The 17077-nt window shown below is 53.9% G+C and overlaps 5 protein-coding genes across 5 annotated transcripts; 1 reads left to right on the plus strand and 4 right to left on the minus strand.

Annotated features, from left to right (window-relative positions):
- Positions 1–2103: 2103 nt before the first annotated feature.
- M409DRAFT_26866 (glycoside hydrolase family 43 protein) lies at positions 2104–3247 on the minus strand (the record flags this gene model as incomplete). The annotated part of the gene is made up of 4 exons (XM_033808310.1): positions 2104–2630; positions 2690–2782; positions 2832–2899; positions 2949–3247. 4 exons carry the CDS (start codon positions 3245–3247, stop codon positions 2104–2106), a joined length of 987 nt encoding a protein of 328 aa, XP_033663513.1.
- Positions 3248–4186: 939 nt separating this feature from the next.
- M409DRAFT_58045 (uncharacterized protein) lies at positions 4187–7036 on the minus strand (the record flags this gene model as incomplete). The annotated part of the gene is made up of 2 exons (XM_033813803.1): positions 4187–6612; positions 6931–7036. 2 exons carry the CDS (start codon positions 7034–7036, stop codon positions 4187–4189), a joined length of 2532 nt encoding a protein of 843 aa, XP_033663514.1.
- A 711-nt stretch (positions 7037–7747) lies between these two features.
- Positions 7748–8958, plus strand: M409DRAFT_68938 (uncharacterized protein; the record flags this gene model as incomplete). The annotated part of the gene is made up of 3 exons (XM_033818054.1): positions 7748–7893; positions 7942–8335; positions 8398–8958. 3 exons carry the CDS (start codon positions 7748–7750, stop codon positions 8956–8958), a joined length of 1101 nt encoding a protein of 366 aa, XP_033663515.1.
- A 273-nt stretch (positions 8959–9231) lies between these two features.
- Positions 9232–11747, minus strand: M409DRAFT_26869 (uncharacterized protein; the record flags this gene model as incomplete). Its single annotated transcript, XM_033808311.1, has 2 exons — positions 9232–11451; positions 11523–11747. The coding sequence occupies 2 exons, from the start codon at positions 11745–11747 to the stop codon at positions 9232–9234; spliced, it is 2445 nt and encodes an 814-aa protein (XP_033663516.1).
- A 369-nt stretch (positions 11748–12116) lies between these two features.
- On the minus strand, positions 12117–16067 carry M409DRAFT_68939 (uncharacterized protein; the record flags this gene model as incomplete). Its single annotated transcript, XM_033818055.1, has 1 exon — positions 12117–16067. The coding sequence occupies one exon, from the start codon at positions 16065–16067 to the stop codon at positions 12117–12119; it is 3951 nt and encodes a 1316-aa protein (XP_033663517.1).
- Between the last annotated feature and the right edge of the window lie 1010 nt (positions 16068–17077).

Below are 17077 nucleotides of genomic sequence, written 5' to 3' on the forward strand. Positions count from 1 at the left end.
GGTTGAGAGGCTTTCTGAGACTGTAGGCTGCGTTATACTGCGCTGGAATTCGTTCAAGAACCACTGCTGGAGTTGTTTTTGAGTTAGCTGAGGGTGTTGTTGTGCATATTGACGAAGGGCCTTCCTTTGAGAGACTGAAAGGCCAGGTGTCTTGCGGTCTGAAGGCATCTTTTTGATACCTGGTTTAGCCAATAAATTGATCAGGTTAAGGCAATATAGGCAGGTAAGAGGTTCACACCGAATTTTAGAAGTTGAAGCTGAAAGTATAGCGTTAAAGAGGTTATGTTCCTACGGAATATTGCGTTATCCAGGTTTGACTGTAGCCAGATTTCTACCGACAGGAGAGTTTCGACCTCGTGTGCGCCACAGCGAGGACCGGATACACTTGCACGTGTATTTGGGCATAAGCGCTACGCCTTGGTTCCAAGCGTCGCGCGTCGTCTTGCCTCGCGTGAAGGTTTTGGGAGTTCATTGGGAAAGGGGCGTTGGGGGAAGCTGGGAATTTGGAAATGGCGTTTCTGGAAGGACGGTTTGTTTGGGTGTGGTATGTGCATGGCTTGAGGGCTTGCTCGGGGAGTTTTTCGTTTCGGTGCCGAGGGGGTGGGTAAGGTACTGTAGGGAAGAGGAGGGTGTCTTGGAGTTACCGGGCTTTTGATTTGGATGTTGGGAGCTGCTGGGTTGGCCTGTTGAAGTCATGGACAGGAGGAGGTGATGTTGGGAGGAGATCTGTAGGGGAGATCCAACAGCGCCCATCATCATCAACATTGGAGCGTGGTGGATGGAAGGAAGATCATTGCTGCCCTTTGGCTTCGTCTCAAGACGGCATCAAATCATGACAGGCTGCACTACTCACCATCGCCGCCATCAAAACCCACCAGCCGTATACCTCCCTCCCAAACACATCCCGCTCGCACTCCCCTCCGCCCTCTCACCCTATCAAAACCCCTCCCTCTCTTCACAGTTAGCACTACCTCCACAGTCTTCGATAGCGCCAACGTCTCCCTCACTCCCGCCGACCGCGGAAGGAGTGGCCCGCACACGGCCGCCCCGTGAGTTTGGGAAAAGCCAATGTAGAATTCCAGTTTGTTTATGCAAACGCGTTGCGCGAGTCATGAGTCGCAAATGATATGTGTGTTGGCAGACGACGCGCTGTTGGGAGATGCAGGAACTTTTGCCGGCGGGTTTGGATTGAGGGCGATGCAAGGATGTTTTGGGCGCCGGCAGATGGGCGTTTCGGGTGAGGGGCGGATTCGAGGTCGGTTGGAAGCAGCGAGGACAGCACAGGCGAAGTTTGCGGCGTCGACAGCACGCTTCTGCCGCAGCCAATGTCAAGGAAAATGAAGCATCCTCTTCTTGATAATGCCAGCGTCTGAAGACTGACATCAGGGACAAAACAACACCCAACAACCCGGGTCACAACCCAACACCGCCAGCCACACCGCCGGGACAGGAGCAGGCACATCCCTGCTCTTCATGCAGGCATCACCTCGCCATTCCAAGGTGTCTTCTCCGGTGAGCTGGCACGAACAAGATCCTGATGATGGATGAGATGGTAATGGAAGGTTTCCCCAACATCAACATGGTGAACCAGGCCACTGACTCTTGGATGTGCGTTGGCGTTCAGGACGATGGTATGAGCCTGCGGGTCTGCTGCGCTGCGAGATGCAGGTCCGGCCCCAGCTGGGATGGGAGGTGATATACCGGGTCCTTGTTATAGGGAGAGAGTTGGAGAGGTCATCTCAACCGCAGGAGAAGCGTACGCTTGACGTCAAGGTTGGGGTGGACTGCATCACGCTTTGACGGTGACGAGGTGCAGCGGTGGTCGTCGACCGCCATTCTGGCTATATCCTCAGACTTGAGATCTCAAGGCATGTCTACAGCTGCCTGGAACCTGATCAGGACATAGGCCGATTTTTCGAAGCGCCCTTTCTGTGGCCATTCGACAGGCTGTTGGACGAATGCCAGAGTGGGCACAGCAGTGTGAGAGAGTGCAGGAGAAGGGCGAAGACTCTCGCGCTATGAACCCTGCTGAAGGCTATCAACTCCAAGCTTGATGCACCTTGGCATCGACACCGACAGTCCCTCTCGAATCTGGCGTCTTCACTACTGCTCGGGTTCACCACTTGGGCCTTGTAGGACCGTACCCAAGGCGGGAGCTTCGCCCAGATTTGGCGAGCCATCGTCATTCCACTTCACAATCAGCGAGCTGGCACTTCGACTTGAACCACATCCACCGCTCGAGTTCGTCACAGAGTGCCAGACATTCCACGTCTCTGAGCCGTCCGGACTTGTGAAAAAGGAGTTGTGTCCTGTGCCATAATTGCCATTAGCAGAACTGAAGACGGGACCAGTCTTGCTCCAGCTCCCTATCTCCATCGGATCGCCGCCGTTGTACTTCAGAAGACCAAGGGAGTAGGTTGGGCTGTCACAGGTTCCTGCCGAGAATGAAAGCCACGTGTTGCCTTCATGGTACAAAGCGTATGGGCCTTCGTTGAGTGGCGAGTTGCGGGACTCCCATTCTTCGGTCGGACTGGAAATCACCTTGGAATCGCCTGTCGTCGATGGACTGGTCCGTGGAGCGATGCAAAGGCTCTGCACGTTGTTTGGGCGGCATGCGTACACATAGTAGTCTGCGACTTGCTGTCAGTCTCGGAGCACCGAACAAGGGGAAATATCGCTCATGACTTACTTTGATCATTGACTGTGAGAAGTGTCCCATCGACGGAATAGTCCTCGCGGATCTGGCCAAGGTATTGAAACTCATCCCAAAGGTTTGTGCCGCCTGCACTCGTTAGCGACTGGTCGATCATACTGGTGAGATATTGTCCGACCTTGAAGCACATGCGAACGCTGCACACCCGGATCGTTTTCAGGACCTGCCGCATAGTAGATATGCCACCTGTAGCTATCAGCTACAAATTGATCAAGCCAAGATGCAATCCACATACCGCCCATCTACAAGATGCATCTCAGGCGCCCAGAGATTACAGCATCTCGAAGGAGTCGAGTCCCGCCACACATCCCTCACCTCGCCAGCCTTGAGGCCGTCCAATGTCCTTGCCCGCGTCATCTGCAGTACTGGAGGTGGACTTCCAGTTGCCATGAGGTAGTACCATCCATCTTCGTACACAATATTCGGATCGCCAGCATCACTGCCTTTCAATGGATTCGAATAGTCGGCTGCCCATACTGTTGCTTGAAGAAATGCGAAGATGAAATACAGACAGGACGAGGAAAGCGACAGCATGGCCACAAGACAGCGGTCTACTCCGGCCGAAAGGTACTCCTCAAGCGCAACACGTAACAAGCTGGGAAAGACAACCTTTATAGCCAACTTCATTTCTTACGAAACCTTACCACCCAGAACGATTCAGTCTCGGCACTGGTTCACCGAAAGCCAAGTGCCTCCTTGCTACGATCAGCAGAAATCCCCAGGCGGAACCATGGATTGGAGAGCCGACAAAGACTCGAAATGCACCAACGCCAAGAAAACAAAATTCCTGAATTGTATGCGCTGGAAGGTTGATCCCAGCGGGGGATTCTCTTAGCATGCCAACAAGCCGCCTCGAATAGATAATGGATCATGTCACGAGGTTGCGGAGATTTATTCGGTGACGAGTGCCATGGCAGATGTTGGACGGCAGGTCTTATAGGATGTGGTGACCAGCCACGTATTGGCTGGTGATTTGTCCCGAACGTAACGAGGCTGGGATTTGCGGTTTTGGGGCTGGTCATCAGCGGCTCCTCCACAAAGATCAACCGCAAGGATCATGGTGCGTGGATGGTGCTATTTCAGTGGACAGAGTTCTGTTGTGACGAATTGCCAAGGCTGGGAATCCGACGTCGTGCGAGACAGCGCGGGTTTGGCGCAGTGATCACCAGGCTTCTTGAATCTTTGGCGTTGATGCTGATGACATCGGCTTCTAGGACACGACCTGTCAATACTCCTCACGACGATGCGGCTGTAGCACATTCTCGCTGCCGCGGCCAAGACGTACTGCTCGGAGACCCTCGATTTCATACGGCGGCCAAGCACCTCCTCACTTGAGATCCCGTCTTGCATATCCTCATGCCAGAGCCTCTTCCTGGGAAATCAAGATCGGTAGTGGGGGTCATACCACGAGGTCTGCTCGGGTGCTACGCAGACCGTGTCCGCGGACACGGGTTCGGAAGGAAATGTTTACGGCTATTGCTCCATATCCTTCCATTGACATTCTCGCCACCCATCGTTGGGGACATCTCCGTCCGCGGCATCGCTGGGCTCCGGTGTCATCAACGCTTCTGTAACGATGCGATCACACCAGTCTTGCTTTGCATGAGTCGTGAACCCGACCACTTTGGGAATATCGAAAGCGAAAGGCTCACATGTGTAGTCTCCTTTTCCACGCGGCGCAGCAAGGAAGCTGATCATCTCCTCAGGAGTGGCTTCGAATGTAACCTCAGCGAGTTTCCATGAGTTTGGCGGCTTCTGTGGCCGGCGATTGTTCCAGCGCCGTTCTAGAATCGCTTTACCCACCACTGCCACGTCTGAAGAGATTGAGGAAAGGCGTATCAGAAGGCCCGTGTTGATTCTACCGGGGTGCAAGCAAACTACGATGTCGCCTGCCTCCGCAGCGGCCGGCACAACTACCTCCTGATAGCTGTCCTCTGAGAAATCTACCCATCCGTACGCAAGTGCGACAGCATCATTTCGTAGCAGGTCTTCACACACATCCTTCAATTCCATTGAGACTGGTTCGGGAGGGACATCGACATCTGCACTCATATATCGTGCAGGGCCACTCATGTCGATAGCGGAGCCAGGCCCTCGCAGGTCATCTGTGTCATTTGGATATGTTTCGGAGAAACTGTCGAGCCTGCTTTGTGCGAAAGACCTGTCGAATCTGATCAGCCGACAGACGAACGAGACCTCCAACTTCCAAATGCGTCTGCTTTGGCGTTGAGGAACGACTTGAAAAGCATTGGTAGACAAGAACGGCACCAGCGAAGGATCGTGCGCACTGACTTCCAATGTCTCCAACAAACAAAAGAAGTCGAATGGGTCAAGGCCTTCTCTTTCTTCCGGCGCAGAGACTAGTGAAACCGCAATGTCGAAGGCACTTTTCGTGTAGTCCGGCTGCAACGTCTTCAACCTGGACTTTGACCAGTCAATCAGGTGACGCATGGCGTACACTCGATCTCGAACATCCTTGCAATCTAAGCCCTTAGTGTCACTCGTGATCGAGTAATAGTCGTGAGAACCTGCGTGCCCTTTGAGGAGATTGTTGAGAACACCGAGCTGGATGCCAGGATAGGTATTGACTGCTCTTGTCTTGCGTTCAGGTTTGTCGTTTGACTCATACAGCTCGTCCGTGGAGGAATTCTCGTCAGCGGCCTCTTGGGCATTGAGGAGCTCTTTAAAAATATGTAGACGCCTTGACCACACATCTTGAAGTTCGTCATGCAACAAGAGCAGCCATTGAAATGCTTTGAAGTATACCTTCGGCGCCGACCCAAACATGAGAAGTATCCGGTTGTGATGCTGTCCTGCGTGTAGTTCTTGGACGATCCAGAGTCGACTGAAGTATGGCCTGCCACACAGCTGGTTGAACGCTCGATGAATGCGTATAAATACCTCGTCTTCTGCGTCGAGCCCGGAGGATAATTTTTCCGGTATCGCATTGAGACTGTTCGGCTTCGCCTTCGATTGAGACTGCCGATGCTCCCTGAAGTCATACTCAAGTTGTTGCCCAAGGATAACTTCCTCGAGCTCGGTCAGCAATGAGCCAATAATCTCACTGGACGAATCTGGAGGCCCAAAAGATACCAGCACGAACGCTGCTGAATGATAGATGTCCCACATCATAGCGACTTGTACACTCTTCTCTTGCAGGTTCCCCTGGTCAATGCAAACAGAGTCAATCCAAGTATAAGAAGAAGCTCTTGCTTGGGACAGGGCAAGGTGACAGTTCCATGTAACGTCCATAGGTATGTCATTTATTGTGACGAGATTGCGTAGCGTTGCGTCTCCCCACGTGTAAGAGATCGCCTGAAACGAAGGAGCATCGCAAAGGTCACATATTACGAATTCGTAGACCAACTCTGCCGCTCCATCCGGCGTGATGTTTCGCAGAAGACGGATCTGCTTAACGGGGTCCGCGAGAGGAAAGATTGAATAGATGCTTGTGTTGAGTGCTGTGTCCATGGTTGAAGAAAAGCAAAAATTCGCTTGCGGCTCGTTGATAGGGGTGACAGCTGTCGCTGGAGCTGAGCTGCTCTGCTCTGCTGCACCGGTGAGCATCAAGGTTGGGAAGCTGTGGTGGCACCACCGCGTGGCGTTGCTACGCAGACTCAGCTGCGCCCCAGTGATACATGGGGCGACGACCGCATTCTGTACTGATAGCACCAGGCTTGATTTATGCCTTATTGCATATGGCTGTGTGCGCTCTTTCGCTTTCAGGCCGAGATGTACGCATGTGAATTGTGCTCGATTAGGAAAGAGGGCTGTGCACGGACCTCGGGTGACCGATGCTTTACGAGAGGCCCTCACGCAATTACACCCTCTATACCGATGACGCGGTCTCGAAAAAGCGGCCGCTCCACGACCAATAGATGGAGCACCTAGCGCTCGTACTGTTGTCTAATTGTTGCTAGGAGCGGAACAGCAGGTGACGTTGCTTAGCGATGTCCGGGTCGAAAAGAAGCAGATACCCTTAAACTACCCGTGCTGTGTGATCTGAATCTAGGAAGCAGCATCTGAAGGGACGACCACCGGCTTCATAGTCATATTGCCAAGTGATAAGAATATATCAAGTCCCTAGGCGAAGGCTGTGTGAGTCGCTCATTAGATCGAAACTTCCTTCTTGAGATGCTACATCTTAATGGTCTTGCAGCTATTGCGGCCTGTAGTTGATCTGTTTGAGCAATGTGCTCATTAGGCACCACGCACACGGCGTACGTCGTAAGCAGGCTTCGTCTCGACTGGCATGGAAAAGTCTAGCTGCCTTGCTACGCAGAAATTGTCATAACGCATCCGATTGCCCGATTGATAACGCATAGATGCGAGGGAACATGACATCCCGTATAACAGTACCGGAATCATCAGGACCTCTGGTCGTTAGCAACTGGGCTTCGTTATGGTTCGACGGAGCTCTGGGTGCTTGCTGTCTTTGCTCCGAGCACTACTCAGGATCCCCAGATGGTGTCCGAGTTCGAATACCTCCAACTTCTTCATCAATACTTGGGAACCAAGACGTTGTTATCGTAGAGTAAAACGACCTCACGGTGTTCAAACCGATCAAGAGGCGACCTTCCATCTACATTTGATACTGGTCAGTGCAGAGACGCTAGTAGGTTCGCAACTTTTATAGTACATTTTCCAGGCCCTGGTACCTACCGCGAGAACACAAGCAAAACGCGCTCGACTCTCCTACCATGTCCGCGTTATTGCCATAGAGGTAGGTTCGCACGAAACGACTGATTAGTGAACCAGTAGCCACTCCAAACTACAGCTCAAAAGAGCTCATACCGGTCGATTCATTTCCTGTTCGGGGAGGACTACTGAGGTAAAATGATAGAAGCTAATCCCCAATGCGTTCGTGGCATGCTCTTCTGCAGGTTTGCCTATTGCTGTGCATACGCTATACTTGTGATCAGTGATTTGGACTCTTCACAAGCGCCGTGCCTCCGTTGATTGTTGCTTTTGGTTGGGTGGCATATATACAGGTGGGCGAGGTAAAGGATCCCGGATCTAGTACGTGTTTTCAACATGGCTACTCCCTGGGTGAGAACTCTAGCCATTGGCTGTATTCTCTCGTACATCCTCGCCGTAGAGGCAGCTCTCAACTGTCGAGACATCACCATCCCCGTCTCAGCCTCCGCACTCAACTTCGACTTCCCAGCCACCCTCAACCTGTCAGCACTAACGAGCGACGAATTCAGTTCCCTAACAAGCACCTACAGCACAAAACTGGTCAGTGGCACATTCCACATCGACGGAACCTACTGCGAGCCCTCCAAGGCCGTGGCGTCCAGGCGAAACACTCTTCAAATCCTCTCCCACGGCATCACATACGACCGGAAATACTGGTCCGGAACGCAGTTCAACACCAGTATATATTCGTGGGTCCAGTATGCGGCGAACGAAGGGTATCCTACGCTTGCGCTCGATCGACTCTGCTATGGCACTTCTTCCCATCCCAACGGGGTTTTGGTGTGTCAGGAGCCTATGAATGCAGAGATTATGCATCAGATCCTTCAGAAGGCTCGTCGGGGACAGATTGCGGGGAGGTCGTTCGAAAAAATTGTTTATGTGGGACATTCGTTGGGGTCGTTGATTGGGAATGTGTTGGCTCAGGTTCGTCGTTGACCTCACCTTAATCAAAGACAAGTACGACTCGCTGACAAGATTCTTCATAGATCTATCCCGCCGACGTTGACTCCTACATCCTAACAGGCTTCACCCCCTTCCTCGCAATCGGGGGCTTCGAATTCATCCTCGCCCTCGCACCCCTCCCCTCCATCCTCATCGACCCAGTCCGCTTCCCCACCCCAGACCTAGCCTACCTCATCGCCACAAGCCCCAGCGGCGCCCAAGGAACCCTCTACTACGGCGACTACGACCCCGCCGTCGCCGCCCAAGACTACGCCACACGCGGAACCTACCCCTTGGGCGAGATCGCCACGGTGCCTCTCGGCCAGCTCCCCGCGCTGGGGTATACCAACTCCGTGCTGGTGATGAACGGCGAGCACGACCAGGTGTTTTGTACGAGGGTGCCGACTGATCCTTTGGTCGGGTATCGGGGGAATTGTGGCGAGGGGGAGGGGTCGTACACGGCGCAGACGAGGCTGTTGTTTCCGAATGTCAAGGCGTTTGAGTTTGAGAATGTGGAGGAGACGGGGCATGATGTTGATTATCATCGGACTGCGCAGGAGGCTTTTGCGGTTGCGCATGGGTCTTTGAGTAGGCAGGGGTTTTGAGCAATATCTCGGTTACTGGCGCTCGGCTCCTTGCTTGCCAGAGGCTGGCAGATGGCCAGCTGCCCCTGAACACTTTGGCAAGGCGGGAAACATGTCGCGAAAGCAAAGTCTCTATTTTCGTTCTCACGTCGTCTCTTTCCAAGTCATCAGAAGGTAGCAAGCTTTAAAATTTCCGGAAAGCAAAAGAGAATAATGCTGCTCACAATGATTCAAGACAGTGACTCAGCCCCCACCCAGCCTGCTGTGTTACGAAAATCGCAGACACACATATGCCTACTCCCACTCCACAAACACCGGACTAGTAATAACCTTCCCACCACTCCACTCCCTCCCGACAAAATAAACAGCCTGCTTCTCGCCCTTCCCCTTCCCTTGCACCACAACCTCCCCTCGAACATCTCTCGGCAGCGGAGCATCAGCAACGACTTCCGTCGAAACGAAAAGCCCAACGCCGCCTTCGATGTCCAGGATTTTGCCGCCTTCCCGTGCAGCCTCTTGCGCTGAGGCTGAGTATTGAAAATTAGGTTGTGGTTTGTGTGGGTTGCCGAGGAGAGGATCGCCGACTTTGACGTAGCCGGAGAGTGTGCCTGAGATGCGGATCTTGATTGGGGATGGTTTTTGAAGGAGGTCTGGGTTGGCGAGTATGATGACCACGCCGTCGAAGTCGCCGCTCGTGCGGGTTTGGAAGTGGATCTCGTTGGGTGTGGTCTGTTCGATAACTTCCTCAGGCACGTCGAGGACTCCTCCGAAGGGCTTGATGCTGGCTATGTTTGTGGTCCCGCTGATGGAGATGGTGCCGTCCCAGACTGCTTCTCGGTAGCGATCGTAGAGGCGGGCACCGCCCCATTTGACGATCAGCACAGGCTGAGATGATGCAGCCTCGTTGCGAAGATTGCGATGCCAGAAACGTCCAGTTGCGTCCCACGCCTCAATCGACTCGAATCCCTCTTGGCCATAAAACGCATATTTCAGCCTGACCACCTCTCCCTCCTTCACAAGCAAATCATCACCCTGCATCTTCTCCCCACCCTCAGCAGAAACCAACCCGACCAACCTCTCCCCCGTCGTCGCAAACGTCCTCCTCGCCCGAAGAGCCCTCGCCACAGTCCCAGCATCCAACCTCTCAGCCAAAACCCCTGTCAAGCCCCCTTTCGTCCCAAACACCGCCGTCCCAGGGACACCTCCCCCACACCGTCCACGATGCTCGTCTGAATTGGCGCAAACGCCCATCTTCCACCCCCATCGAACAGAATCTTGAAGCAGCCACTCGAAATGCCCCCATGCACTTCCCACCTCCAGCAAGCGTTCCAGCTGAGGATGATGCCACGCAAGATTACATCTCCTCCCACCGACATGCGGGATTAAGAGATGCGACTCGGGAGCATGCGCGTACGTCGCGTAGACTTCGTCTAAAGGCCAAGCTCCGGGGACCAGTTCCGCAGGCCCGTCTTCGTTCCATTCGAAACTTCGCGCGACGTTGCCGTTTCGATCAAGGGGGAATTCAGGCGTGGAGGTTTGTGGATCATCGAGAAAAACCACATTGTGGTCGCCGCCGGCGGCGGAGTTGCCGCACCATTCAGTGCCGGGGTAGACGACCAACTCGCCGGGTTTGTTGATGGAGCGGATCAGGGAGAGGGTTTTGGTCCAGGCGGCGGAGGTGATGTTGAAATCGTTGGCGGTGTAGCCGATTATGTCGAGCCCGGCGATATGTTGGGCGTAGGAGAAGTTGTAGGCTGTGGAGTTTGTGCCGACGGTGTCGTCGGAGTGGACGTGGAGGTCGGCGAAGAGGATTCGGGGGATGGGGAGGGTGGAGTCGATTGTGAGGTAGGAGGAGGTGGTCTGTAGGCTCTTGCCAAGGTGGTCGACGATGGACACCTCGATGATGTACGGACCCTCTCCAGCAATCGTCAGCCTCGCAGACCCATACGTCCACCCCTCCTCGCTCAACACCACAGTCCCCTTCCAAACCTCCCCCCTCTCCCCATCCGCCCTCACAACCCTCACCCACCCCTTCAACCCCTTCCCATCAACAGTAACATTCCCCCACCGATCCTCAACCCGAACCCTAACCACAAACCCCTCCCCACCCCTCGCAACCCTCGGACTCACCACCTTAGCCCTCTCCCCCTCCCCAGCCTCAACCCCCAAAACCAAATCCGGCTTCACCCTCGCAAACCTCGACGTCCCCACAGGATCCACATACCACCGCATCCTCCACCCCTCCTCCACAAACGTCTGCACCCTCGTGCCCCTACCACCCCACCTTCGATCGCCCAGGCGAATCAGAATCTTGTCGCCCGGGTTGAGATACCCATCTACGATGTCGATGATGATGGCTTTCTGAAATGGCCGCTCGTGGCCCTTCTGGTCGAAGCGGATGGAGAGTGATTGTACCGTCGCGGGCGTTTGGCCGGGTAGAAGGGCGTTTGGAATGTACTCGGCGGAGATGTAGTTGTCCTTCGTGCGGGAGGAGGTTTGGAAGAGGGCCCAGTCCTAGATATTCATTCCATTTGATTAATCACACGATCGATTAATAAGATTGTTCGGTTCCATGCACGACTCACGGAATAGAATACAAAAGTCCCCTTAATCCACCCTCCATCAGCAAGACCACTCCCTCCCACCGTATAAGTGATCAAGAGCTCGGTCCATTCCCCAGCGACGAGGGACGTTCTATCGCATTCGATGCTGCCTAAGAAAGGTAGGGATTTGATGTACTGATAAAGTCCTTCGGGCGCAAAGTACGGCCCGGCGAGGGTGGCGAGTTGCTGATCGTCGAGCGTCTTCATCGTATTGTGTAACGCGGGATGCACAGGTGAAGTCAGTTTTGGTGAAATCAGAGATGCACGCAGGGCAAGACAAGATGCACCCCCTGTCATTGCGTGCTGATGGGAGCTTATGATGTGAAAGTCGAGGTCGCCAAGCGGCTTGCTGTTGACAGTGACAATACATTCATATGTAGAACTCATAGTTGACGCCGTGAGCGTAGTGACGCCCGCGGGTGCCATGCAAGAGCGGCAAAAGGCTCTGGATATCTTACAACAAAAACAATCCTTCTCTTTTTACAGCCCATGCCCTTTTTGACATCCACCCCCAAACGCCTGCGCTATGCGTCTATTCACACAATTCGTCAAAATTTAAGTTTGTTATAATCACAATCAGTGGAAGAAGTATCGGCTTTCCCGTAGCCTCCTCACGTCGAAATCGCCCTTCTTGGGCACTTCGGGGAATGTCAGAGGGAGCCAGACGAAGACCTTCCGTTGGTTTCTGCCCTTCTTCGCTTTGGCGGTTTTGGTGGTCTGCTCTGCGGCGACAACTTCTTCAGCGGCCTCAAGGGCTTCTGCTGGCTCGGCGTCGTCGAATTCGTCCTTGTCAGCATCTGCGGCATCCTCGTTTGGCTCTGTGACAGACGCGTGGAAAGACTCGTCGGCGTCAGTGTTGGTGGCTTCGACTTCCGTCGCAGCGCCACCGGGAATGTCTCCCAGACGCTGTCCAGCCATTTCCATTGGAGCTTCAAAGGCGCCCTCGTCAGCTTCAGAGGCCACGATGCTGCCAGGAGTCACCATAGCCTCTCCTTTGGCGCGCTCCTCTGGATCTTCGCTGTTGAGTAGTCGCATACGCTCTGCCTCGAGCGCTATCTCAGTCATGCCATCCTTGCTGTTTTTCATCTGCTTCCGAAGCTGTGCCACTTCCTTGCCAACCTTGCTGGTTGCCGCAACTGATGCCATGTACATGCAGCCCTTGTACCTCATCTGGAACTCCTCTCGCAAGCGGCCGATGATGTCTTCGCTGTGCATGGCAACGAAAGCATCACGTAGCACCTCGCTCATGCGGTTGACATCGCAGGCATGAGTCCAGAAAGAGTCGTGGATACTGGCGAAGGTCATACCATTCTCGCTGCACTTCAGCGCGCTCAACAACATATGCGTTGCATCGAGCGAGTGGATGAAGTTTGGCGGAAACGCTTGCAGTTGCTTTCGCTTACTCACTGGATCCCAGACTTGAGGTTCGTGCAACGACAGGTTCTGCATGCTCGTCACCACTGTGCGGGCCTTCGCCGTTCGATAAGGTTGAACCACTGGTAGTCGAAGAGGCGTTGTCCATACCACGGTGGACTTGAAGAGAGGCTTTGCTAGCTTCATGCGATGTGCTTCCAGATTAGTTATTGGTTTGGCTGGTGTCGTCGCAGCACCTGCGTCTGTCTTGGAACCCCTTTGTCCTCGCTTTGGTGCTGTCTTCTTTTCAGTCATCAGCTGCTTGATCTGTTCCGGCGTCAAGCAGGTGGAGATACGGTCTGCACAGACTCCAAGCCAGTCTTGGATGGCCTGTGCACCGGCAAACATGGTGCCGAGTGATTTGAAGATCTTGGTGGCAATGTAGTGTGACATGTTCCCATAGTTTACGACATCGTGTCGGTTGACCTCTGGAAACAGCACCTCCAATTGTTTGGCGACCTGTTGTCTTGCGCCGTAGAAAGTCACGCCGTAGACATTGGTCATGACAGGCTGCTTGACGCACTTTCTTGTTAAGCGGCCATGGAGCTTCTGGGCGATTGCATTGCCTTCGCTGGCGTCCTTTTCGACCTCCGTTTTCACAGCCTCGGCGACTGCGGTATATACGTCGGCAGGACGGTCACCAGGTTCGAGGTTGACTTGTGCCGCTCCAACTTTGTCTCCTCCCAGAGCGGCGTAGTGCTGAAGACCGTTACATGTGCCATCCTGCTGGACTGGCAAGTGCGAGACGAACTTGGTGGGATCAGGAGAGTCGAGAGCGTTGGTGAGTTCATAGCACGCTGCCAAAGTCTGCCAAGCATCTTCCGCTTCGAGCCACCATCGCCGACCGTCGAGAGGGTTTCTGACCGAGTCGTAGATATCGTCAAGGTGCGACATTGTAAATTCAATCCGTTCTTCCATGCTGGCCTTGTCGTGTCCAGCAACGGTGGCCAGGTGAATTTTGAGCCAGCGCAAGCCATCTTCGCCCAATTCCTTGCCATCGGCAAAGACGAGAAGTCCCCTCACGTTGTCTGCTCCCATGTGGTTGAGGTAAGGCGGGATCGGATACGCTCGTCCACGGAAGTCCATGTTGTGGGGAAAGTATAGTGTTTCGTTCACCACGGTTCTCGCGATCTCGAGCTGGAAGTTCTGGAAACATCGCTTCGAATGAAGACCACTCTTTTTGTTTTCGAGTTCACGCACCTCCATCAACCATCTCCGCCGAGCGTTCGCATCCGATGGATCTTGAGGTTCGGGTGGTAGCGGCATATCAGGATGAAGGGGTGCAAAGTTGGCGACTTCATCCCCAGAGTTCCAAGCCTCAAGCTGCACCTTGAACACGTCCGAGTTGACCTTCCAAGGGACTTGACCCAGAGCTGTCAGACCTTTGTATACAGTTTCGAGCTCCTTCTTGTCATCCGCTGCCATGAAGTAGTCTTTGCCGGATCTGTCACCAACAGGAAGCCGAAGGATCGGGTTTGGGTAGTGCAAGTAGCCGCCTTCACTCCATCCTGTCCAAGGCTGGGGCTCGACCACCATGGGCATTCGCTTGGCTAGGAGGCTTCCTACCGGCTCGCTCTGCATCTTGTCAATGAGTGCAGGATTTGGGACGATCAACCCGATCTTCTTTCCACGTTGATACTTTACGCGATGCAGGAAAGCTGGCTGCAGTTGCGTCACTTTTTGCTTGGTCCTGGGATGTTCTCGCGTTACAGGAAGCTGCGCGGTCTCAATAAGTTTCGAGATTAGCATAGCGCCGAGCTTCACTTTGGTGTTCGTCGGCCACTCGAGCGATGCCAGCACCTCCAGGTTGTGTTGTTTCTTGGACTTGCTCTTCTTCGTAGTCTGCTCTGAAGTTTCCTCATTCTTCAAAGCACGAAGTGTTTTCTTCCTCAGCCGACTCATACTGCCTCCTCTGGCCCTTCGCTTCTTGCCTTGCTGCTTGACAGACGCTTCGGTATGGCATTCTGATTCGATTGCTGAAGCAAGCCCAACGGTGAGATTTCCCAGTTTGACTTCTTGGTCGTACTTGTTCGTGGCACTATCTTTGCCAGCGGCCATTCTTGACGTTGTGAAGAGAATCGTGTTGGCGGCTACTTTCGGGAGAGGCAGAAGCTCGAGGTACGGACCGTATATGTGGCGATCGTTTTCGAACCTCGAAGGCGTACTGAGAGCTTTCTTGACCTCTTCAAGCTCGCGCTCAAGGGCTGGAAGCAGCGTCTGGTACCATTGCCACATTAGGGCCGAAACAGGTCTGCTCTGCATAGCCGTGTGAATCCCGATCTTCTTCAAATCTTCATCAGCCTTACGCCATCGATCAACTGCGATATCCACTGATGTCTCCTCAAGCCGTCTTTGCCTCTCGTACGCGACTTGCCGATGTGTCTCAGGAGAAGCATCCGCCGGGGCAGGTGCAATATCCGTGAAGGTGTTCATGGCCCGCTTGATACCAGCCAATCCCACTCCCTTCTGTTCCGTCGATCGAACTTCCGGGATAGTGTCCATGTCCACCAAATCCGTTCTTCTCACGTGAGCACGGCTTTTAACCTCCTCTTTGGCTGGCTCAGGGGCAGCATCTTGCTGCTCAGCTTCGACGTCTGCGTCCACCTGTTGAGTCGCTCGTCCAAGGATTGCAAACTCGTTGTCGTCGTACTCTTCGGAAAACAGAACCTCGTCCATAGCATCGTCACCAAGCCCGCGAGACAGATCAACATATCTGCGGATTGACCGATCGCGTCTTGAACCTTCCAATGATCGGATCGCAGCCCGCATCATGATGACGAGCATCTTCTCGTTCGGTTGTACCCCTTTACCCCGAACTTCCACTTCAAACCATCTTTGCATCTCCCTCAATGCCATGTTCGACAGTGGCGAATCGCGACCGTGTGTTGCTAACGTCTTGAACAGGTCTTCCAAATAAGCAGCGTGCGCATGGCTTGCCTCGGGCGAATCGGGTCCGCACTGCTCGGCCATTCGCTGGGCAATGGCTGCAGCACGATCCCTTCGTCCAACTGCCAAGCTCGTGTATAAGTGTTGCAAGAGCTCTTTCGATGTGCCAGTCATTCCAGGCAGTACTTTGATCAGCGTATCAGGCGCGACGGTCGTCGTGTTCAGCATGATGGGATCGCTGCGGAAACGATTCAAGGTCGGAAACTGAGTCGGAGGACGATTCGAGAAGTCGAAGGGGATGTGTTTGTCCGCGACGCTGCGAAAGCCGGTGCCATAGTTTGGTGGTATAAAGTGATTATCGGGGCGGATGCTGTAGTCGTCTGTTGCCGTGGCAAGACGCCGTACCTGGGTTCTCGACCGTGATGTGTTGGGCCCATTTCGTCTCGTTGTCGGCGATGCAGTCGGCGAAGGGGTCGCTGCTCGTGATGCGCTCCATCGCAGCTGCGCCGGTGCCAGCCATGGAAGATTGAGCTGGGCAAAGGAGGCGGCGAGGAGTTGTGAGGTTCGCCTTTGGTGTCTCCGTCCAGCAGAGCGAGCGAGCATCTTTCCAGTCTTCAGTCGCACTTGGGAGCTCGTCGCCCATCTGCCTCCCACAACCACACTCCAATGCGAAATGAAGGACGATAACAAGACACGGCTGGTTGATGAAATGGACAGACTCGATGAGCAGTGCACAAATCTTTCACGTCCAAGGCACGCGAGCAACAGGGTTAGCTTGGTGATGGATTTGCCGACGCCGGCTGAGCCCCGACCAATCGTTTGCCACCGAATTCTGCCTCCTTCTCCTGACTTCACTCTCCGCCTTGTCGACGTAATAGATGCCCAGTGCCACGATGGTGGTTGTTCAAGCGCCGCAAGACTCTGTCCTGTTGGAGCAGAACTCGCATTCCATGCACAGGATGATGGCGCCCTGCTAAAGCTTGACACTTAAGCCCGGACAGTTGGGACGAATACAACGTGTTTCCGCCGAGAGACATGATTTAAACTGGCCATTTTCATGTTGAAACCGAGTGTCGAGATGAGCTGGACGTAACTACTTGTCGCTCATGCAAGGTGGGCTGGTGGTTGTGGCAAGCAGCCTTCAGAAAGACGCCTCATAAGCAGAAGGTCGATGAGCAGCGATGAGGGTAACCTATTTATTGATCTTGGCTCAGATTGCAGCAGAGACAAGCAATGTG

This window comes from Zasmidium cellare (genome assembly GCF_010093935.1).
Source record: "Zasmidium cellare ATCC 36951 unplaced genomic scaffold M409scaffold_34, whole genome shotgun sequence".
Taxonomy (NCBI): domain Eukaryota; kingdom Fungi; phylum Ascomycota; class Dothideomycetes; order Mycosphaerellales; family Mycosphaerellaceae; genus Zasmidium; species Zasmidium cellare.